Below are 24,440 nucleotides of genomic sequence, written 5' to 3' on the forward strand. Positions count from 1 at the left end.
CCGGCTCTTGCTGAATGCCAGATTTGGCTAAGTTATGGACGGCCGGTCACTTGCTGAATGCCAGATTTGGCTAAGTCATGGACGGCCGGCTCTTTGCTGAATGCCATATTTGGCTAAGTTACGGATGGCCGGCTCTTGCTGAATGCCAGATTTGGCTAAGTCATGGACGGCCGGCTCTTTGCTGAATGCCATATTTGGCTAAGTTACGGATGGCCGGCTCTTGCTGAATGCCAGATTTGGCTAAGTCATGGACGGCCGGCTCTTGCCGAATGCCAGATTTGGCTAAGTCATGGACGGCCGGCTCTTTGCTGAATGCCATATTTGGCTAAGTCATGGACGGCCGGCTCTTGCCGAATGCCAGATTTGGCTAAGTCATGGACGGCCGGTCACTTGCTGAATGCCAGATTTGGCTAAGTCATGGACGGCCGGCTCTTTGCTGAATGCCATATTTGGCTAAGTTACTGATGGCCGGCTCTTTGCTGAATGCCATATTTGGCTAAGTTATGGACGGCCGGTCACTTGCTGAATGCCAGATTTGGCTAAGTCATGGACGGCCGGCTCTTGCCGAATGCCAGATTTGGCTAAGTTATGGACGGCCGGTCTTTTGCTGAATGCCAGATTTGGCTAAGTCATGGACGGCCGGCTCTTGCCGAATGCCAGATTTGGCTAAGTCATGGACGGCCGGTCACTTGCTGAATGCCAGATTTGGCTAAGTCATGGACGGCCGGCTCTTTGCTTTCTTGCCCGACCAAGCTGAGAGTTGTTCTCGTTGGAACACTCTTTTTCACCAGCTTGGTCTTACTGGGGTTGACGGTCCTTTTGCCCAACCAAGCTGAGAGTCGTTCTCTTTGGAACGCTCTTTTTCACCAGCTTGGTCTTAATGGGGCGGACGGTCTTTCGCTCCGTCGTCCAACCAAGCTGAGAGTTGTTCTCGTTGGAACACTCTTTTTCACCAGCTTGGAGTTTAGTAGGGCGGACGGTCTTTCGCTCCGTCGCCCAACCAAGCTGAGAGTTGTTCTCGTTGGAATACTCTTTTTCACCAGCTTGGAGTTTGGTAGGGCGGACGGTCTTTCGCTTTGTCGCCATCGTTGCCGGTTACCTGCACCATGAAGGGAACATAGCGAATTTCAAGTTTAACGAAAGATGTGTCTGTACCTTGTAAGGCCGAAAATATGCTATGGCCAAATGGCCGAGGAAAGGTTGAGGCCGAATGGCCAAGACTGTACTGAGGCCGAACGCTCTTAATCGGGTGGAGGCCGAATGGCGAAATAGGCTGAGGCCGAAAATATGACGAAGCCGAACGGCCGAAATAATTCGTAGACCGAGCGTCCTTAAATATGAGGAGGCCGAACGGCCGGGACTGCTGAGGCCGATCGTCCTAGATTATGCTGAGACCGAGCGTCCTTAAATACGAAGTCCGAACGATCAACAATACGCTGAGGCCGAGCGGGCCTATAATATGTTGAGGCCGAGAGTTAAGGCCTTATGGACGAGCGCCTGATGAGGCGTGATGGACGAGCGCTTCAGCCAAGTGGATGGGCGCTCTTTGAAGCTGGACGGACGAGCGCTTGAGTCCAGATTTGGACGAACACTCTTTGAATCCGGGCGGACGAGCGCTTAGGTCTGGATTGGACGAACGCTTCAGTCCGGTTTTGTTGGTCACCTGCAGTATAAGGGAAACATGATCGTATTTCTAGCTTAAAGGGTGTGTTCGTACCTTGTAAGGTCGAAAATATGTGTCCGAATGGCCGAGAATAGGTTGAGGCCGAACGTCCGAATTATGCTGAGGTCGAACGGTCGAGACAATGCTGAGACCGAACGTTCTTAAATGTGTGCAGGCCGAACGGCCGAGGACGTATGTCGAGCGGCTGTGAAGTACTGTCGATGGGGTTGTCTGTGCTCATTTCTCGTGGTCACCTTTGGGTAACCGAAGTCACACGGCCCCACGGTGGGCGCCAAATGTTTCGACCGGGGTCCGGGCGGACCCTGCAAAAACACACGAGCTTACTGTTGAAGGCGGACGGGCGGACGACGAATGCTGAGGGCGGGCGGACGACCGATGGCGGGCGAACGGACACTCGAAGACGAACCGGTGAACGACGAAGACGAACTCCCGGGCGGATGAGAAGACGGGCGACTGATGGTGAATGCTGGAGCCGGGCGGATGAGTAGTCACGAACCGAGGCAAGCTTCACTGGCGGGCGGCATCAAGATGAACGATCACTCTGTGTCCCAAACGGGGCGGACGTCCTCCAATCCGGACGTTCGCTCCCTGCTCCAAACTGGGCGGACGTCCTCCAATCCGGACGTTCGCTCCCTGCTTCAAGCGGGACGGACGTCCTCCCCTCCTGGCGGGTGATCCTTAGCATTCAACTCCAAACTGGACGGGCGTCCTTCCTCTCCTTAGCGCTGCTTCACCCTCCCAGTGGGGAGGGGCCGGGTACCTGCTAAAGGCACTCCGACGCTCAAGTCAGTAATATGACAAGGCGTTAAATAATGCATGCATGCGTTGCATTCTAAGCAATTTGTCTAGAAATCATACCTGAGACCTTTATTTATACTGATCGTAATGGGCTTTTACCTTTTGGGGGCCTTCAAACGGCCCAATAATACCTTAATCTTTATTAAGGACTTAATGTGTCATTAGCATTTAACCGTGTAATCAGCGAAGTGCGTCGGTTGGGAATGATGGTCGGTCAGGGATGTTACCCTAGGCGATCGTCCGGCTCTTGGGCGGACGTTCAGTCCTTGGGCGATCGTCCTACCTCTTGGGCGAACGTCCGGCTCTTAGGTGGACGTTCCACATTGGGCGGGCGCCCCATACTGGGCGGACTTATCACATTGGGCGGATACTGCACACTGGGCGGACACTCCACATGGCGGACGCTCCATACTGGCGGACGCCTGGGCGATCGTCCTACTTCTTGGGCGAACGTCCAGCTCTGGGCGGACGTCCTACTCTGGGCGGACGTCCACTCCTTGGGCGGACATTCCACACTGGGCGGACGTCCAGCTCTTGGGCGAACGTCCACTCCTTGGGCGGACATTCCATACTGGGCGGACGTCCAGCTCTTGGGCGAACGTCCACTCCTTTGGCGGACGTTCCATACTGGGCGGACGTCCCACTCTTGGGCGAACGTCCACTCCTTTGGCGGACGTTCCCTATTGGGCGGATGTTTCACTGGCGGACGTTCCACACTGGGCAAACGCTCCATACTGGCGGACGCTCGACATTGGGCGGACGCTCCACTTTGGGCGGACGTCCACCTCTCAGATGGTTGGCCGTTCGTTCGGTCCTGATTCCTGGGCGGACGTCCTTGGACGGTCGTCCGGTTCCTAAGGACAGACGGTCCTAGACTATTTGACGGACGTCCGGACTACTGGACGGGCGCTTCTTTATGCCGGGAGGACCTATCAGTACACTAACTAAAATTAAAACATATGTAGACATTCAGGTGCTATATCTGTAGTAATGTTATAATTAAACAACGTGATATGTCTCGAGATACAAACCATTCTTATAATTGATATCCAATATAAGTTTGTCACACCTCGTTTGGAATTCCAGTTCTTGTTACAAATTTAATATATTTTGATTTTTGAACTTTAAAAATAAATAAATAAAATATTTTTAATCTATGTTAAAATAATTTAACATAATTAAATTAAAAAAATTTATTCATTCGTATTTAAAATTTGAAAACTAAAATATATTAAAGGTTGAAAAATTTAATATAGATAGTAAAAATATATGTAATTCTATAAATAATAATGGTATAAATAAATGTTTTAACTTCCTATTTAAATCATTGAGTAGGTTTGCTATTTTGACAAGAACCATAAATATTTGTGCATGTTATAATCCACACGTCAACTCAGTTTATTCAATTATGAGAATCGAGACGATACGAGAGAGTGGTGTCGATCATGAGATGATCCACGTTTTTATAAGCTTAGCAACAATAATTGTGTGTTTATTAAATGAGTACGTATCTATACATTTTTAAAGTATACATATTTATAGGTATATGCAGATATTTGTTAAAATATAAATTTTTAAATTAAGAATAAAAAATATTAGAAATATATAACCAAATTAATCTCTCAAATGTCTAAAATTATGAAAACACAGCAGTGGCTTAAAAATCTGTTACCTGGCGTTGATTAAAATTTTAATTAACAGAACTAAATTTCATCAAATTTATCTCTACCTAAAAATAAAGTGATAACAACAAAAAGTTTTAACGAGTAATTGGAGGAGGAAGGTTTGGAATATGTGATAAAAATAATAATTAAATTTTAAAAAATAAACATAAACATATTATATGATTGTCGGTCACATATTTAAACATAAACATATTATATGTTGTTAAAATGGGTTCAAATATGCACGCCAACCCAGTCCATCGGGATTCATATTGGATTGGGTTGAAAAAAAATTGAAATTTTGAGATGAGCTAATTTTGAATTTGACTCACTAACCTGGATTGCTCACCAATCCCTAATTCATCTAATTTTTTTAATTTATTAGTTTAGACTCTTTTTTATTGTATTGTAGATGAAGATAAAGAATAAGATGTTTCAAGAAAGCAAAATATCGTAAATTTATTCATTCAAGATTACTCTAATATTATAATTGATAAGTGATACAAAAATGATCAATTTTTGATACTTATTTATTTTGTCTTTTGTATTTGTTTTTAGATTGTATTTGGAGTTTATGATAATTTTAGATTGTATTTGAATTTTATTGTATTTTTTTTATTTTGATTTGTTTATGGAGTTTAACATCATTTTGAATTGAAATTTATTTAGATTTTAATTAGAATTTGTTTTTAGAATTGAAAAAAAAACTTGTAATTAAGTGAGCTAGTGAGCCAACCTGTTTAATCCACAAACTCGTGGTGGTTGAGTTTAAATTTTTTTGGCTGATAAGTGAGTCAGGTTGGATTGACTTACTATGTGTTGCCCATTTTAACAAGAATAACTCTAATGTTGAACAACTTAAAATAAAGTGTAATTACCATCAATTGAATCACAATTAGGTTGTTGCTAACTAAAAGCGCACTCCAAATCTATAAATATAAATTTGAGGTAAGGAGGTAGGTATTGATTGATATCAAAGTATCTTCTACATGTGTCCTCCTATCGATTTGGACGAATAGTTAGAGACTTTGAGTATTAGTATTGGACTCCTTGAACTACTTTCTAGTTGAACACTCACCTCAATCTTACATTGGAAACATTTAATATTGAAAACTTTAAATAAAAAATTGAATGAATCTAATTTATAACGTTAATATTTAAGCTTGATACACCATCATCAATTTTATTTTATCTTCAATCTCAAATCCCAACTCCGAACAAAGTTTTTGACTTTTGCTCGTGAAAGGAAATTGTTCCCACGCCTACTCCCACGCCTAAACTAGGCGTGTAACTTTAAATGTAGGGAGTTTGTTTCTTTTTGAAAAAACTATCTATACTTTCCTCTTTTTTGATAATTAAGAATCCTACTTCACTATAATATATAGATACCGTATTCGTGAATGAATATACAAAAACCTAGTTGATTTTCCATCAAACAAGCCTTAAAATGTTACTTGAAACATTGGCCGTTCCTGCAACACTCCTTGTGGTATTCATTTTGGTTCTATCCTTTGCCTTGTTCCATCCAAACCACCTTAAAGATGATAGAAAACATCCACCGGGTCCCAAACCCTTGCCATTTATCGGTAACCTTCACATGCTAGGAAAACTCCCACATCGAACCCTTCAAGCTCTTGCCAAAAAACATGGTCCCATAATGTCCATCAAGTTAGGACAGATCCCAGCCATTGTGGTTTCCTCACCTGAAACTGCTGAACTATTCCTCAAGACACATGATATTGTCTTTGCCAGCAGACCCAAAACTCAAGCATCAGAATACCTATCTTATGGAAGCAAGGGCATGGTGTTTTCTGAGTATGGATCCTATTATCGCCACGTGAGAAAGCTGTGCGCCACACAGCTTCTAAGTGCATCAAAGGTTGAGATGTTTCGTCCTTTGAGGAGGGAGGAGTTACGAGTGTTTGTGAAATTGCTTGAAAAAGTAGCAGCTTCAGGTGATGTTGTGAATTTGAGTCAGCAGATTGGGGAGCTTATGTCCAATATTGTCTGTAAAATGATACTTGGCCGTACCAAAGATGATAGATTCGACCTAAAAGGACTTACTCATGACGTTCTGTATTTGACTGGAGTGTTTAATGTAGCAGATTATTTACCTTGGGCTGCCATCTTTGATCTCCAGGTACAACATTCAACTATTATTTAGATCTAAGTATTTCCAAAATCTATTATAACAGGGATTCTGTATAGGTTTAATAATTTCCAAAATCTATTATACAGGGATTGAAAAGAAAACTTAAGAAAGTCAATAAGGCATTTGATCAAGTGTTTGAGCAAATTATCGAAGATCATGAACATCCTACGGATAGAGACAAGAAAAGTCTATATTCTGATGATTTTGTTGACATACTTGTATCACACGTGCACCAAGCCATGGATGAGCAGGAACAGGATCACTTCATTGACAGAACTAATGTGAAGGCTATCATATTGGATTTGATTGCAGGAGCGTTTGAAACATCAGGTGTGGCCCTTGAGTGGGCCATATCAGAACTCTTAAGGCACGCAAAGGACATGAAGAAACTTCAAGAAGAGTTAACTGATGTAGTTGGAATGGACAGGTTTGTGGAAGAGTATGACTTATCAAAGCTACCTTTTCTGAATATGGTAGTGAAAGAGACTCTGAGGCTATATCCTCCTGGACCCTTGCTAGTGCCTCGTGAGTCCTCACAAGACATTTCTATTGACGGCTATCATATAAAGAAGAAGACAAGAATTTTAATCAACGCATGGGCCATAGGACGAGATCCTAATGTGTGGTCGGAAAATGCTGATATGTTTTATCCTGAGAGATTTGTCGACAGTAACATAGACATCAGAGGACATGACTTTCGGCTTTTACCATTTGGTTCTGGTCGCAGAGGATGTCCTGGGATACAAATGGGTCTGACCACATTTGGCTTTGCTTTGGCTCAGTTAGTCCATTGCTTCAACTGGGAGCTTCCAACTGGAATTTCTTCTGATGATTTGGATATGACTGAAACATTTGGCCTTTCAATACCAAGAAGTAAGCATTTACTGGCTATACCAACTTATCGCCTAGCTATTAAACCTTAGCCAAACGTTTGTTTAAGAAACTTGATTTTATCAGAGCAGAAGAGACAGCACCAAAAGTTTAGCAGAAAATTATGTGGCGAGGTTTTTGAGTAACGAGGTTATTTGTGTTCATTAGATTGGTTATAATTGTTAAGAAGGGAAATTTGTCGTCCAAATATATTAATACCAAACATGAAATATTAATGAATTATTCGATAACGACTAAAATAATATGGTAAATTTTAATTCTAATTTAATTATACAAAATTGTTTCATTAGATTGGTTAAATGTGTCTTAAGAAGTGGATTTTTATGTTTAAGTATATTTATAGTGTGATATTAATGGATAAGTAAAATAATACAGTGAATTTTAAGTTTAATTTAATTCTATAAAACTGTATGTTAAAATTAGTTTTACATCTATTTATATATCATAAATTGACTTTATCTCAAGTGGACGCAATATGGCAGGGATTACAGTGGTGCTGATGTTTATTTTTCTGGAATGTTTATTAATTAGCATTGATTTTATTACAATTTATGGTAATTGAATGATAAAGTCGGCCATTTAGTGCATTCTTGCAAAATCAACGGTAATAAGCCAATAACAGAGAAAGCCTCGTTCTAATGTTTCTGGTACTGTACCGATGAAAATAATTCTTTGATATCAAAAACAACCATTTAACGATTGTAGAAGTAAAATAGTTATTAAACAAACTGATTTTTATATTTATAAAGAAATAAACAGAATAATAAAAAATAAATAATAATATCAAATAGATATGAAAACTTTTTAGGTATCAAAATATCGTTCTTCCTTCTTAACTATTTTTATTTTAAGTAGTTTTTCGGTTTTGTTCACTAATAAATTTAGAGAAGAGTGATTGAATGAATTTAAGAGAATTTTTTGTTGTTTATTTGAGTGAATTTAGAGGTAAGTGAAAGTGAATTTGGAAGTAAAGTTGGTAAGAATTAGTATAGGATTTGATTAATATCACACATTAAAAAAATTTATTTTCAAATTCACTCTCACTTACCTTCAAATCCACTTAAATAAACAATAAAAAAATTTAAACAAAGTGTTAATGTATATGAATAAAAATCAGATTCTACGACAATTTATCGAAGAAATTATTTCCTTTGTCATGTTCCAACATCAAAATAGTTCCGTATTTTGTACGTAGTCGTTTGAGTGGGCAAATTAACTAGTTTTTTATTTCGAATATTTTAGTGGAAGGATGGTCTTATAGACTAGCATATATGAAAATGAGTATTTATTGAGATCTTGCTTATTGGCGTGGAATTGATATTCATGATGATCTTTGATAAGTTACTTTATAAAAATTTTATATATAATTTATTAGTGCGTGCAATGTTATAAATAACCATGAATAAAGGTAGGTAAAAATAATATTATTGAATGTAGGCATGAGATAATAACATGGGTTACATATATTTTTTATCTTAAAGTCAAAATTGGAATTAATTTATTTTTATAATTTTGATTTAATTTAGTCTTACAACTTTAAAAGTGTATGAATTTAATCTTTTTAATTAAATTTTATTAAATTTATTTAATATTTTAAATATGTTTCTCATTTTTCGTTAACATTATTATGAAAAGATTGTGTTATAAAATTGTGTTAAACAAGATAAATTATTATGAAAAGATTTATATAAAATTATATATGAAAAAAATTTATATCTAATTACATATGAAAAAATTCATATATAATGTTATTTATGATTATTTAATATACGAATTTTTATGCATATAAAAATCGCGGTTTTTCTTGAAATGAAAATAGGTTTTTTAAGTTTACTTTTAAAAACAACAAACCTAATCAATATAGTTTTTTATACCATACATTTTATTATTATTTTAAGTTAAGTATATAATTTTAGTTACTAAATATCAAATTATATTTTGTTGTTTCAAATTTTGAATTATTTTTATCTTTAATTGTTAATGAATGTTTAATCTTCGTGATAAGATAATCTTAAAGATTTGTTAACGTAACAAATTACAAGAACAACATACATCGTTTATTTTACATTAATTAATCTCAAATATTTAATGTGATTACAGAGATCAAATTCATTAATAAAGTTTGAGAAAAAAAAGAATTTTTAGGATGGGACAAAATTCAATTTCAAGAATATAAAATTAAAAATATATTTAACCTTTTAATATTTTTTAAAAAAATATCTATTTTCTAATTAATATTAGATGATTTTGATTTAGTTAACAAAAAATTATACACACTAAATACATTCTAAATATAGAATATAAATTAAAAAAATTAATATATTGAAAAACCAGATTAGGTATTTTATCTAGATAGTGGAACACTTGCTACTGTGGTGCCCTCATCAAATTGGCTGGCCAATCCAAGGCTCGCGATTTTCTCTCTGTCACACAATTTGTTTAGTTGTCTGTGGTGGAGGTGAGACAACTCTTTAACGGATTTTATCTTCAAAACAATCCATATGTAATACAAATTTAATTTGTTGAGAAATTTTGCTAACAAGAAGTTCATCAATAAATTAAACATGTATTATTGATAGATTTATCAAAAAAATTTCATAAAAATAAATCTGTCAATAAAATATTTTGTAATTAAAATTTTAAAAATTCATCAATAAAATTTGTTAATAATATCAATTTACAGACACAGTTATTTTTGTCCATAAAATTTCTTCAATCATTTCAAGAATATTTGTAGTTATCCTATTATTTTTAAATAATATGAAAATTTTAACTCATTTTAAATTCCTAAACACACCTTAATAGCCTAACATATAAAAAACAATATCATTTATACAAAATATAAGCTACAAGCAATTTCAAAAACAAAAATGTTAGACTTAAACCATTGAATTGATACACTTAAATCCAAAATCAAAAATCAAAATGATTATTCAAACTTGTGTCTCAAATTGGAATTGAAATCAACCACAAATATAGATGGACCTTGTTTTGCATTAGTATCCGTTCTTAAAACCTAATCAAGTAGTCGATGAACTGGTCTAGTTAATAGATGCTTTTTTCTTGGTATAGTGAGCCCAAATATCTCTTCCATGTCTAACTCATCACAAGACATGCCCAATGGAAGCTCCCAATCAAAACAATGCACTAATTGAGCCAAAACAAAACTAATCGTCGTTAAACCCATATGAATCCCGGGGCACACTCTTCGACCCGACCCAAATGGTAAAATCCGAAAGTCCTTTCCACGAACATCTATATTATCATTCTCAAACCTTGTAGGGTCGAAAATCTCAGCCCTGTCCCAAACTTTAGGATCTCGCCCTATAGCCCAAACATTTACCATAACTCTTGTTTTTTTCTTTATCAAATAGCCATCAATGGTAACATCTTCTCGACACTCGCGAGGTACCAACAAAGGTCCGACTGGGTGTAACCTTAGTGTTTCCTTCACCACCATGTTCAAATAAGACAACTTTTCTAAGTCATTTTCCTCCACGTGTCTGTTTATTCCGACCACATGTTCTAGCTCCTGTTGAAGTCTTTTCATGACAGAAGGGTGCCTCAGGAGTTGTGACATGGCCCATTCTACTGTTGTGGAAGCGGTGTCAAATGCTGCACTTATCATGTCTAATATGATAGCTTTCACGTTTGTTCTATCAATGGCGTCTTGAAAATCGTCGGGTTGATGCATGAGTGACAGCAAAATATCCACAAAGTCCATATTGCGATTCTTATTTTCGTCATATGGATTACTTTCATGTTCTTGGATTATTTGTTCCAATAGCTCATCAAACGACTTTGCTGTTTTCTTTAATCTTTTTGTTATTCCCTGCACAATTGTTGCATGTATAAGGGATAAATAAACCTTAATATCATTCTTTCTAAAACACATTAATTAATTTATTTTATTATAGTATACTAAAATAATAATTTATGTAGTTGTAAATTTGAGAATAGAAAAAGAAAAGGATAGGTGTGAATTAATCATGATTTATACCAAAGTTTAATAGCTTTAATGATTATATTATCTTAAAACTGAATTGTCAAATGGTTAGTGAAACGTAAAAAGATAATTTCTCAAATGTTTCATGTGTGTAAAACAAAAGTGACAGCACATATAATTTTATATCCAATAAATTTTTACATTCACTTTATATTTATTATTTTATTTTTTATGTTTTACAAATGCAAAAATTTGTTTTTTTAAAAATCATACAATCCTAAAAATGAATTTCAAATTGGTTGGTTGTTGGTGGGTGAAAAGATATTGCCAATAATGTCTTTTGTACGGATATGACCGACAAATGTTTTGGTTTGTTTATTTATGGAGTTAGATCATTTCATTTAATAATAATAAATATGGCAAAAGTTAAATAAACACTAGCATGAACAAGGTATAATTTTTTTTTGTGAACTACATTAGACAAAATATATATGAAAAAATAACTAGAGCAGTAAACACAAATAATAATATTTTCTATAAGAATTAAAACACATGCTTAATGCTTCTGGTAATAAACATAAATGATAAATGTAATAAATGAAAACGGTTTAAAGTTTGTATTAAAATGCACAAAAGAAAATTCTCTCTACACCAATTAATATATTCTAATAATATATATTAAAATATATTCTAATAACATTTAAATGTGGTGGATTGTACTAGAACAAGTGATTCAATTTGTGGTGGAGTTTGCAGTAGAACATGTGATTCAATTTATTATGGTGCTATTTGTTGTGGTATTATTTTGTGTTGGGAATATATTTTTTTCTTTAAAAATCTATATGTTTTTAGTAATGGGAGTCTGATTTCTTAGCTAGTATATCTCTTTTAAAGAATGTAATTATTATCGTTAATAATTTGCAAGATTTACGATACTAAACTTATTTAGGAAATACTTTCTAATTATTTGATGTCTAACAAAATTTAATATTTAAAAAAAGTTAAAATTAACTTTTAAATGGACTAATATGAAAAAGAAAATTAATATAGAAGAGAATGATAAACCAATTTAAACTATAAAAGAAGTTTGATAAAGATAAGTTAGAAAAAGTTAATCCTAAATTCTTCAAAAACAACCATTTTTAAAAAGCACTAATTAGATTTAAAGGCTATATGAAGAAAAAAGTATGAATTAATTTTCGAGAATGCAGTGATGAATTTTCTATTATCTTTATTATTGTTTGGACATAATTTTTATATAATGGATTTTTTTTTCTGTGTATAATATAATTTTATCAATGAATTTTGTGTAATTTATCATATTTTTCTTTTTTTCTCTTTTTATATTTTAATTTTTTAATATCATTTTAAGAATAATGTTTAATACAAACTTGTTTTTGAAAAATAAATATATTTTGTTTTATAAAAGTATAAATGTTTTATAGTTGATAGGTGGGACAAAGACAAAATACATAAAAGAAAAGATACGGTTGAACTTTTTTTGTAAAAAATTGATGATAAGGATAGGAAAGAAAATAATAATAAAAGAAAAAAAAAGTAGGAATTTGTATTTGTAGTGGTTGTAAGTGATCGGTGAAGGATTGCTGTAGCAGGAAGTTCTCGATATTATCGTCTGTATATATCCACCACAAAACAAAGCGCCACGTGAGTTGTTTCGTGCAGTGCTGAATCATAGGTTAACACATTTTTAAAATATTTTGGTACATGTATTATTTTTTTATTGATAGAGAATATAATAAATAAATAATAAACTAATGAAAAATATTTAATATATAATTAATTAATATCTTATGATACGAAAACTGATTATTTTATATGTTTATTGCACCACTTCATCATATGTTATGAAAATTGAATGCAAGATATGGGATTGAATTTGATACCTGAAGATCAAACACGCCTAGCCAGGGCATGTAATCTGCAAGATTGAATGATCCAATCAAGTTCATCACTTCGTGAATCAGAAATTTTAAGTCAAATCTATCATCTTTGGCACGCCCCAACACCATTTTGAACACGATGTTCTCCATAAGCTCTCCCAGCAACTGACTCAGATCAACAACCTCACCTGATTCTGCAGAATTTTTCAGCGACTTCACCAACACTCCCAGCTCTTGTCTTCTCAGAGGAGCAAACATCTCAACCTTTGAGGCACTCAGAAGCTGCAGAGTGCACACTTTCCTGGCGTTGCGCCAGTATGCACCGTACTCAGAAAAGGCCATACCTTTACTGCCATAAGAAAGAAATTCTGTGGCTTGGGTTTTGGGTCTGCTGGCAAAAACAATGTCATGGGTTTTCAGGAACAGTTCTGCAGTTTGTGGAGAAGAAACCACTATGACTGGGGTCTGCCCTAGCTTTAAGGACATTATGGGACCATATGTTTTGGCAAGAGATTGAAGGGCTCGATGTGGGAGTTTTCCTAACATGTGAAGGTTACCAATAATGGGCAAGGGTTTGGGACCTGGTGCAGTTCTCCCATCATGTTTCTTTTGAAACACAAAAACAATGAATGACAGTGTGATGAAGAGGATAGCTAGAGCTTGAAGCAACATTGCTGAATACTTTAGTTGCATAATGAGAAATAAGATATATGAGTCTGGTATTTATAGACCACAATGTTATTTGATGTGAAAATAAAAAAAGAAATACATATATATATATATATATATATATATATATATATATATATATATATATATATATATATATATATATATATATATATACTGGAATAGAATGTGTATGTTCTCTCTTTTTATACTCTGCCATAACAAAAAAAAATCAGAATATTATAATCAAAGATATATAGTTCAAAACTTATTAAAAAAATCTACAATATTAGAGATACAAAAAATGATAAATTGAATGTTTCAAGAAATTTAAATATATTAGTATAGATGAAAAAAGAAAAGTAATTTGACAAGATTAAAATCAGTTTTTTAATGCATATAAAATGTATGTTTGAAGGAAAGACAAAGAAAGTATTGAGAATATTTGAAGAAAAATTAAAAGAGGAAGAATATTTCTGAATTATATATTACATATTGTATTTTATAATGGAAATAAGTTAAGAGAGCATTTAAAAACAAAAAATAGTTGAGTCACTAGTTTAGTTGTATATGAATAAACAGATAGATAAAAACAATGTGTATGCAAGTAATTGACACTTATATTTGTTTAACAGCGACAAGTATCATCACTAGGATATCTACTTTTGAAAAAGAAAACTAAAAAAATAGATATTACAATTTTTAAATTAAAATTAATTTTATCGGTTACACCCTTAATAGTCTCACATAATCAAAACTAAAAATGATTTAAATAAATCCTTAATTTTCTTAAACGTCCTCAAACTTTTACTGAATTTCAAATGTAATAATTGTAAAAGTAGAATGACTCTGAAGAAATTAATACTACATAATATATGATTAGGTGGTAATTAGGTTAATGTAAAAGTTTGTTCAAACCCTTTAACTACAAACTGTTTCTCATTATCAATGATGAAGGATTGCAGTGACATTGTGTTTGCAAATAATTACATTCTTCCAAAATAGTTTTGCAGAAAGTTAAAGAACTTCAGACAAAAACAATAAACAAAGACGAAGGTCCAATTTTCTAATAAATAAAAATTAACGTCACTAATCTCATTACCGTATCATGTTATTAAAAAAATCTACGTCTTCATACTTAATCATTGCTTTTTTTAATATCATTCAACTAATATAACGATAAAAACCACGTTATTTCAAATTTTTGAAATTAAAAACTTAAATGAGATAAAAAAAATTAAGAGTCCCAGACTTCCAATACAAAAAATGCAAACCTCTAAAATAATTAAACCTTATATATAATATTTAATAAAAGTTACATTAATATAATTTGAAATTGTATATTATTTATTTATTAAGTAGGGACCAGAACCTAAGATAGACGGCATTGGGATTGGGCTGCACCGACTTGGAAGGGTCACCTCACATTAAATGTGATATAACAAAAAAAAAAAAACCTTCAATGTCTCTTCTACGGTGTCAGAGAGGACATATATTTATAAATTTTGAAATATATAAAATAAAATTCCCTAATCCGAAACTTTTAATTAAAAATTCAGCTAAGAATTCGATTTTATGATATCGACTTGTTTTCCAACTAGTTTTCTCTCGATCACTGTTCAAAGTTCGATTTCATGGTAAACAAATTTTGACCAGAAAATTTCTTTTGTTTGTTTATAGAGAAAAAATATCTTATTCAAACCTTTCAAGAAAATATATGAAGATTTTCTCCACCACAATTTCATAACCCAATTCTCACAAAGCCAACCTTACACATGTGGCCACCTTTAAATTTAATAAATGAAATATTTCTATTAGTAGTTTTGGCTTTTTAAATTTAATAAATGAAATATGATGGTAATTTTAAAAATTTCGCCATCTAATAGATTTTTGTGTGAAAGGAGTTGAAGCCATTACAAAATTTTCAAATTTTTTTAAAATTCTATTTATTTTCCCTAAGGGAAATTGGTTTTTATTATAATTCAAGTCATACATCATTTTTATTTCAATTTTCCAAAAATCAAAGCATGCGTGAAAATTTTTATAATTCTCGCTATTATTTTACCATAGTGAGGGGAATTTGGTTTCGGTTAACTAAAGTCCTACGTTTATTTTGTTTCGAATTTTAAAGAACCCAAACTGAAGAGTGTATAATAATTTTCAAAATTTATATTTTTTTTAATTCTTTTATCTAAGTGAAAATATTTTGTTTCGATTTTTCTTATAATTGATGTGACATCCCAAAACATATAACAATGTATATATGTAGAATGCATCGATTATAATAATAGAAAGCAGTTAAGAGTACACAATAGATAGGATTAAGGAGTACAGTTATCTAAGTCTGGCTGGAAAATTTTAAAACTTAAGTACAAGTTCATAATTCTCCAAAATACATGATTGAATAAAGATTCAACGAGACCTAAAGAGTGTTTCCAAAATACAGATTATGATAACATGGAGGCTAGAAGTCTTTCAAAATAAAGAGCTGTTTAAAATAAGAGCTTGTAGAAATCCTAAGCACTAGGGGCTGGGTCTTCCTCAACTTCCAAAGCTTGCTCCAAAGGTACATCATCACCTACTGCTCACATCCAAAGGATTGGATGATCATCGCAAGGGGAAAGCAAACACATGCAACACATACAAATGCAAGGATGAGCTAGGTCTCAAACAATCATACAATTTATTTTCAATCAGTCTAACATTTCCCAGAATATCCATACCCACATAAACACCTTAGTCACCATAAACATAAGCATTTATTTCATAAAACTCATCAAGACAAGCATCCTATCATGTTAAGACTCTAGACACGTCCGGACATAGAATGTATGTAGAGCTGGGGCGGGTTGTGCACTTGTGATGGCCTCTACTGCTTTGCAAAGCCATTGCCGAGGGGTTCCACCCGACCATACACAAGGCTAGTCCGTTACCGCGGAATAGACCTCCAGTGATAGCGTCTACCCTAGGACCTCCCACTACTCCCACCACACGCGTCAATCCTCTCTAAGTGAGAATGAAAGACCGTTGGAGTGTTAGGGATAACCCCCCATATGGAAGCCTCTTACATTCATTCAATACACTAACTGATCCCACCGAGAGATCTAAATTTCCGATTCAATCCGACCATTTTAAATCTCATGATATTCCTTTTGGATCAACAATGTACATCATAAACCACTTATAACCATACACTTTCAACCAATTTGGATCACATGAAAATGCATTCATAAATTGTAACTGAAATATTTAAATAACATAGCTTACTGGAATGAGGGGAAACATAACAGAAAACATCACCACTTAAATGGACGAACACTACTTGGACGAACGCCAAAATCCCTTGGGTATTTGGACGAACGTCATAAACCATTGGACGGACACTGTTTGAACGAGCGCTCAACGATCAAACCTCATGAAGACCGAACGTTCACGATCACTAACAAATATCAAGACCGAACGCCTAAGATTCAAACCTAAGAATACAAACTTAAGGCTGAACGCTCACAATCGCAACTAAACCAAGGCCGAACGCCACCAATATGAACTCTCGCTACTACATATGGACGCTCGCTACTAATTCAACCTCTGACCGAACGCTAATTAAACCATCAACTGACCGAACACTACTAAACCAACGAATGAACGAACGCTACTAACCAACACCTGAGCGATCGTTATTTAAACCAATGACCGAACGCTATTAATATCATCCCCTAAAACCGAACGTTCTCCAGACAAGGACGAACGCTAAATGCCTAAGCCAAAGCATGATTATGACCGAACGCTACTACCAAGAACGAACGTTAACCAAACCAACATTTGACCGAACGCCACTCAGCACATGGCATGACCAATCGTCCAAATCCGTCATGGACGAACGGTCAGTTTTCACATTCTGCAGAATTCTGCAGAATGGTAGCAAAACCTCCCTTGACCATTTCTAACCACTTTTCTCAACTTCTTAGACTCTTAATTCTCGTTTTAGACTTCATTAAACTTATCCAAATGATTCTAAGCATTTCTACTACCATTTTTAAGTGATTAAAGTTAACTTTCAGCTCCAAAACACTAACTTCAACAACTTAGGGACCCAAATTTGATTCTACTACTTGGAACATGTTTTCGACCACTTTTATGTTTCTAACAAGTCACAATGGACTTGTCTAGGCTGCCTAAACAGTCCAGGAACACTGCAGCCCTCATTTACTCAAAATCCCTACCTCACTTCCTCTAAAATAGCCCAAATTGATCATAAAGACACTTGATTTCCTTTCTAACAGCACTACCACCGAATTTTCATGTCAACACAGATCCAACATACACAATTTCATCACTCCAAATCATTCCAAACAGTTTATAGCCATCCATCACCAAATTCACATAATACACACTTCCATACAGTAAAGCAAGAGTAGAACTAGCTCCCCTTACCTTAAAGTTGAGCAGTCTAGCACACAACACAATTTTCAACAGTATCCTACCCCGGGAAGAACTTAAGCAATGCCCTACAACCATCACATTGGTGATGAGAACAACCCTTAGAGCTCAAACTTGACAGGAATTGAAAAGAGGACAGTTCTAATTGCACAAAAGCAGTAGAACCATAAGCCCTAAATTTCGAAAATAGCAGAGAAAAGAGGAAGCCACTTACCGGTTGAAGAACGTAAAATCAATCGGATGGTTTTAAAGCTCTCTACGAGACGGTCGCTAGGGTACCACCTAACAGAACATGCAATGGCTAAATCAGTGTGGAGGCTAGAGAGAAGGCAGAAACGAATTTGGGAAAGGGGGTTTTAGAGAGAGAAAGGAGAGTTGACAAATCAACTTTAGCCTTTTCTTTTTAGGAGAGCCCCCTTACCAAGGTCATGAGCCCAAATTGCTAAAGGTCTGACTGCCACAATTAAGGCCCAATAACCCTGGGTTCAAATTTTTAGGTCCTTACAATTGAAGCATAAAATATTGTCTAGGATTATTTTTAACGAAATTTTTATGAAGATGTTACGGTTTTTTATCTTTTTTCACTATTTAGGTTTTCTGCTATCGTTGCGTTGTCACCATTTTTAACTTTTTTCGTCATCAAACGTCACCAAGTTCTCATTTTGCCACTCCTACCACTCTTTCACTCCTTTGCTGAAGTTTTTTTTATTCGAAATATTAATGCAACTACTTTTTGTTTAAATTCTTTCCATTAGACACAATTTGTCACCTGATATTTCAAAAATTTACGAGATTTCCATTTCTAACTTTTTTTATGTTATTGGGTTCATGAAAAATTTTATTCTTTTATAAATATCTTTTTAATATATTTTTTTATATATTTATTTTAAAATATCTTTTTTTCTATGTTTTGATATATGCACTAATATTTAGCACTTTTACTTATAATCCTAACATCTTATTGTCTATAGATTTTGACTAATTCTTTAGATGATAAATATAATGTGTTGTTTTTTGGTGGTTATGAGATATTTTATGTAAATTTAATATGTCGAAAGAAAAAAAAAATTAAAATAAAACCCGGCTTCAATTATAACCCATAAGAAAAACATAAAATGGTATTTGACTTCCATTTTAAAAGAATCAAAGCCTACTACCTTTTTTATTTAAAATACTATTTAATTTTAAGAATATTTAAAAATCAAGGTCAAATATCTTTAATATTAAATAATATTTTAAATCACAAAGAATTAAATTCAGTTGTTATATATAAATAGAAACTTAATTCACATTTTTTTTTATTTTTTTTTATTTTTTACGGTTTGATAATTCGATCATGAGAGAACCAAAATATAATATAAACATTTATTCTTTGGTTGATAACCAAAACCAAAATATCATTCTTTTTTATCTTATTTAAATATACTTCATTTATAGAACCGAAATTCAATATTAAATGGGATCAAAAACTCTTTCATGTATTCATAGATTCATTATTCTTCATTCTAATAACTTCGTACTATTTTATCACACTTAGAACATGCATTATGTTTACATACGACCTTCCAAAAAACATATGTGTCAGACCTCGTAATTAAGCAACCAAACTCACCTGTCTAATCTCATTTATTACACCCAAAACTTTGCTCAGAACCATTAAAATGCACTTAGAAACCCTTCTGAGCGGACGCCAGGTGTCAATAAACGAGGATTCGAAAATCAGTTAGTGGGATGCAGGTGTCAGCAGGAGAACGGACGTTCGTTTTTAAACAAAACTGAATTTTCTGAAATCCGCGTCACTCTTCTGCATGCACCTTCTCCATTCCAAAACTCTGACTTTCTATTTCTCCTCCTTCTCACTAGAATTCCTACCTTCTCTCAAAGAAAACTAACCTTTTCTCTTCTCCGATCATCATTCAGAAACCGTAGAAGTGCTCCCGACAACTCAAGCTTCATCTTGAACCGAACAAGTTTCAAGTTTGAGCCGGTAAGTTTTCTCCCCATAGTCGTTCGTTCTTTTATTACATGCAAACCAAGTTCTGGTTGCATGCAGGGGTATAGTTTAAGTGATGTTTGGTTCTTTGTGATTGTTCGGTTTAGTTTGGACAAGTGTTGATAGTTGAGGGTAGAAGTTGTAGAATTTGACGAACCAAAAACCCACTCTTAGACTATTTCCATCACGTATCCAGGTAAGGGAAGCTTATTCAATTTAATTTGTATGTTTGTATTGTACTGTATGGACGTTCTGTGAGTGATATGAAGCATGAATTTGTGATATTTGATTTTTAGTATATGGTTGTGATTATGAACTGATGCATAAAAATTTTGAAATGTACTATGATATGAGTACTTGAAGATATGAAATTTATGTTGAGAAATGAGTTTAATATAAATGAAACTTTGAATACAAATTCCCTATGATAATGAACGTTCGTCATTGAACGGTCCTTGACCGTTCGGTGATTACTAGTAAACTTCTTTGAAATTGAATTCTTTCATTTGGAAAGAATTCTAGTTGAGAACGAACGCCCTTTTATAATAGTTCTACGTTTGAGCGTTCGGCCAAGCGTAGGTTGCCTGAGTGCTATGTGAGGAATTGAGAAACTTGTAAACATATATCTGGACACTTAGTCATTCTTCAATCCTCTCTTCACCATCCCGTATTATATTTATTAATATTAATATTTTATCACGAGTTCAAATCAGTGATGGGTTTCGACCCAAAGCGTTCGTCATGAGTGGCGCTCGGTCTTATACCGAACACTCGTACTCGTCTTTAACTATTAAACTTGTGGAAAATAGCGTTCGTCCAAATTCAGTAAATCCTTTTACCGTGTTCGGTCATTGACTGACATTCGGTTTTCTGTAATTGAATTATTCTAAGTATAGTTCTTTAATCGTTTTGAGGGGCCTGTATCCATTGGATCTGGCCTAGAGCCTTTGTACTTAAACTATTCGTTGAGTATTGATCTGAACTTCCGAGAGTCAGTTCATTCACTGACTCAAGTGGTAAATAACATCCGTTATATACGGTGTTCACTGTAATCAGTTTTATTCTGTTCTGGAACGGGGGATTCCTCGGTCTCGTTCCTAACGTTCGTCCTCGTTATGAAGAGGGCTGAACGTTCGTTATTTTATGCACTTGAAATGGATGACGAAAATGATATTAAATTGAAAGAGTATAAATGATGAACAGTATATGAAATGAATAATCGGTTGTTGATGTTGAACGAGCGTTCCGGGGAGGAACGATTCTTGGATGAAAGTTGAGATTTGTAAAGTATGAATGTGGACAAAGCTTAGCTGGCGATTCATCCTGATGTTCCGTGAGTGCTCGTCCTCAAGTAGAGGGGAGTATGTCATGTGTGGGAACGACGGGAGGTCTTAGTCCATAAATGTAATTTGGACGGAACGGACTAACCTCGGGTGGTAGCTGATGAAAATTCCAGTTACTATATCACCGGGTGCACGAACGTCGTAGCTACACAGAATTCATACAGTCCGGACAGTCAGTCTAGTATCAGGAATTGATTGAATTGTATATTGGAATATATTTGATATGTTTGATATGTTGAGAAATGCATGTTATTACTTGAATTAAATTAAATAAGCTTACCCTGTGTTTTTCTTTGTGTTGTCCTGTATCTGTACGTCCGTCTTGTCTTTGCAATGATCATCCGTGTGGATGTGAGCAGATGGTGATGCGTTACTGGAGGAGACGCTGGAAGAAGGAATATTAGAGGAAGAGAATCTCGTTGATGTAGAAGTGAAGGCCGAACAGTAGTCCGAACAGTAGTCCGTTCGGTTAATTGTTTAGTTAGTTATTTTAGCGAGTTGTCTTAGAACGACCACTTTTCCTTTTTCCTGACATAACCGTTCGGTATTTTCTGTTTTGTAAACCGTTCGGTCAAGTTAGCTTATTGTACATATCGCTATTTTGTAACTCGCTTTGTTTAATTAAGACTGATTTGGTTTATCATTAAATGTAATTAATTCTACTATATGATGTTTACTGTATTTTTGGGATGTTATAATATGTAATTAAATAACATAGCCATATGCTTAAAATTTTATTGATATATAATTTAAATTTATGAAATTTTCTTTTAAGAAAATAAGTTACTAAGAATTATTAAATTCTTTTCTTATAAAAGTTTGTATTTATTATTTGCAAATTATTCTGGTTTCACTTACGGTATTTATCTGGAAACTTAAATGGTAGAAAACGTGAATACAAAAATTAAATTACCAATTATAGAACAAAAACAAGTAAAAAAATTTATGAAAACGATGACTTAAATAACAATAAACAGCATCATCACATTATCATGTTTGCAGTGTTCTCAAAATATGTGTTATAAATACATCTTGTCATGATTTTTTCCTATATATTCCTCCCCTTTTTCTGGAGGTAATTTAAAATAAAATAAAATAAAGATAGTTGATTTTGAAAATCTTAAACTCAAAATAATTTTTCTTAACAAATTTTTAAATTCAACAATCCAAATAAATATAGATTTTTCAATTTATATATTATACATCATATTATTTTTTTAACTAACGGGAACTTTTAACTCATTTGAATTCTTAAAGGACTCCTTAATCATCTAACTTATAAAGCAATGTCATCAATACAAAAAATACAGTTATCACAATTGCAACACCACAATTAGAAAATTTATATTCTCACTCGTTATGACAAACAAAAATAGTTACACTTAAACCATTGAATGGATGAAACACTTGATCACTCAAATCCAAAAACAAAATCATTGTTCAAATTATTTTACAATATTGTTAAATGTGTCATGTCTCAAATTGGAACTGAAATCAACCCTCTCAACCAAAATGGCAAGTCGATAAAATGGTCTAGTGAGCAAATGCTTCTTTCTTGGTGTAGTGAGTCCAAATATCTCTTCCATGTTTAACTCATCACAGGACATGCCCAATGAAAACTTCCAATCAAAAAAATGCACCAATTCAGCCAAAACAAGACTAATAGTCGTTAAACCCAAATGAATCCCAGGGCACCCTCTTCGACCCGACCCAAATGGTAAAATCCGAAAGTCCTTTTCACGAACATCTACGTTGTTATTCTCAAACCTTGTAGGGTCGAAAATCTCAGCCCTGTCCCAAACTTTAGGATCTCGCCCTATAGCCCAAGCATTTACCATAACCCTGGTTTTTTTCTTTATCAAATAGCCATCAATAGTTACATCTTCTTTACACTCACGAGTCATTTTTCTCCACATGTCTGTTTATTCCGACCACATGTTCTAGCTCCTGTTGAAGTCTTTCCATGACAGTAGGGTGCCTCAAGAGTTGTGACATGGCCCATTCTACTATTGTGGAAGAGGTGTCAAATGATGCACATTTCTATTATAATGGCTTCACGTTTGTACTATCAATGGCGTCACGTTTGTACTATCAATGGCGTCTTGGTGATTCTGAAGATCATTGGGTTGGTGCGTGAGTGACAGCAAAATATCCACAAAGTCCATCTTGTGATTTTTATCTTCGTAGTATGAATTACTTTCATGTTCTTGGATATTTGTTCCAATAGCTCATCAAATGACTTTGCTGTTTTCTTTAATTCTTTTGTTATTTCCTGTAAATAAACCTTAATAGCAATCTTTCTGTTATTCCATGTTGCATGTATAAGGGTTAAATAAACCTTAACATCATTGTTTCTAAAACACATCAGTTCATTTTTTTTTATTATAGTATACTAAAATAACAGTTTATGTAATGGTAAAGTTGAGTATTGAAAAACAAAAAAGATAGGTGTGAATTAATCATGATTTGTACCAAAGTTTAATAGTTTTAATGATTATATTGTCTAAAAATTGAATTGTCAAATGGTTAGTGAAACGTAAAATGATAATTTTCTCAAATGTTTCATGTGTGTAAAACAAAAGTAACAACAAATATAATTTTATATCCTCAATACTCAGAAAAAGCCAAACCCTTGCTGCCATGACAGAGAAAGTCTGTGGCTTGGATTTTGGGTCTGCTGGCAAAAACAATGTCATGGGTTTTCAGGAACAATTCTACAGTTTGTGGAGAAGAAACCACTATGGCTGGGACCTGCCCTAGCTTTAAGGACATTATGGGACCATATTTTGTGGCAAGAGATTGAAGGGTTCGATGTGGGAGTTTTCCTAGCATATGAAAGTTACCGATAATTGGCAAGGGTTTGGGACCTGGTGCAGTTCTCCCATCATGTTTGTTTTGGAACACAAAAACAATGAATGAGAGTGTGATGACGAAGATAGCTAGTGCTTCAAGCAACATT

General features: G+C 34.3%; 3 protein-coding genes across 3 annotated transcripts; 1 reads left to right on the top strand and 2 right to left on the bottom strand.

Annotated features, from left to right (window-relative positions):
* Positions 1 to 5,373: 5,373 nt before the first annotated feature.
* On the top strand, positions 5,374 to 7,328 carry LOC108345920 (cytochrome P450 CYP736A12). Its single transcript, XM_017584775.2, has 2 exons — positions 5,374 to 6,286; positions 6,385 to 7,328. The coding sequence occupies exons 1-2, from the start codon at positions 5,594 to 5,596 to the stop codon at positions 7,219 to 7,221; spliced, it is 1,530 nt and encodes a 509-aa protein (XP_017440264.1). The 5' UTR covers positions 5,374 to 5,593; the 3' UTR covers positions 7,222 to 7,328.
* A 2,767-nt stretch (positions 7,329 to 10,095) lies between these two features.
* Positions 10,096 to 13,740, bottom strand: LOC108345922 (cytochrome P450 CYP736A12). The gene is made up of 2 exons (XM_017584777.2): positions 13,040 to 13,740; positions 10,096 to 11,021 (listed from the first exon to the last, which is right to left on the bottom strand). Exons 1-2 carry the CDS (start codon positions 13,727 to 13,729, stop codon positions 10,206 to 10,208), a joined length of 1,506 nt encoding a protein of 501 aa, XP_017440266.2. The 5' UTR covers positions 13,730 to 13,740; the 3' UTR covers positions 10,096 to 10,205.
* A 9,186-nt stretch (positions 13,741 to 22,926) lies between these two features.
* On the bottom strand, positions 22,927 to 24,439 carry LOC108343983 (cytochrome P450 CYP736A12). Its single transcript, XM_017582444.2, is given in 5 exon segments — positions 22,927 to 23,380; positions 23,382 to 23,521; positions 23,563 to 23,696; positions 23,699 to 23,781; positions 24,096 to 24,439. Coding segments are annotated over 5 exon segments (1,155 nt in total).
* Position 24,440: the final 1 nt, after the last annotated feature.

The sequence above is a fragment of the Vigna angularis genome, chromosome 8 (assembly GCF_016808095.1).
Source record: "Vigna angularis cultivar LongXiaoDou No.4 chromosome 8, ASM1680809v1, whole genome shotgun sequence".
Lineage (NCBI taxonomy): Eukaryota > Viridiplantae > Streptophyta > Magnoliopsida > Fabales > Fabaceae > Vigna > Vigna angularis.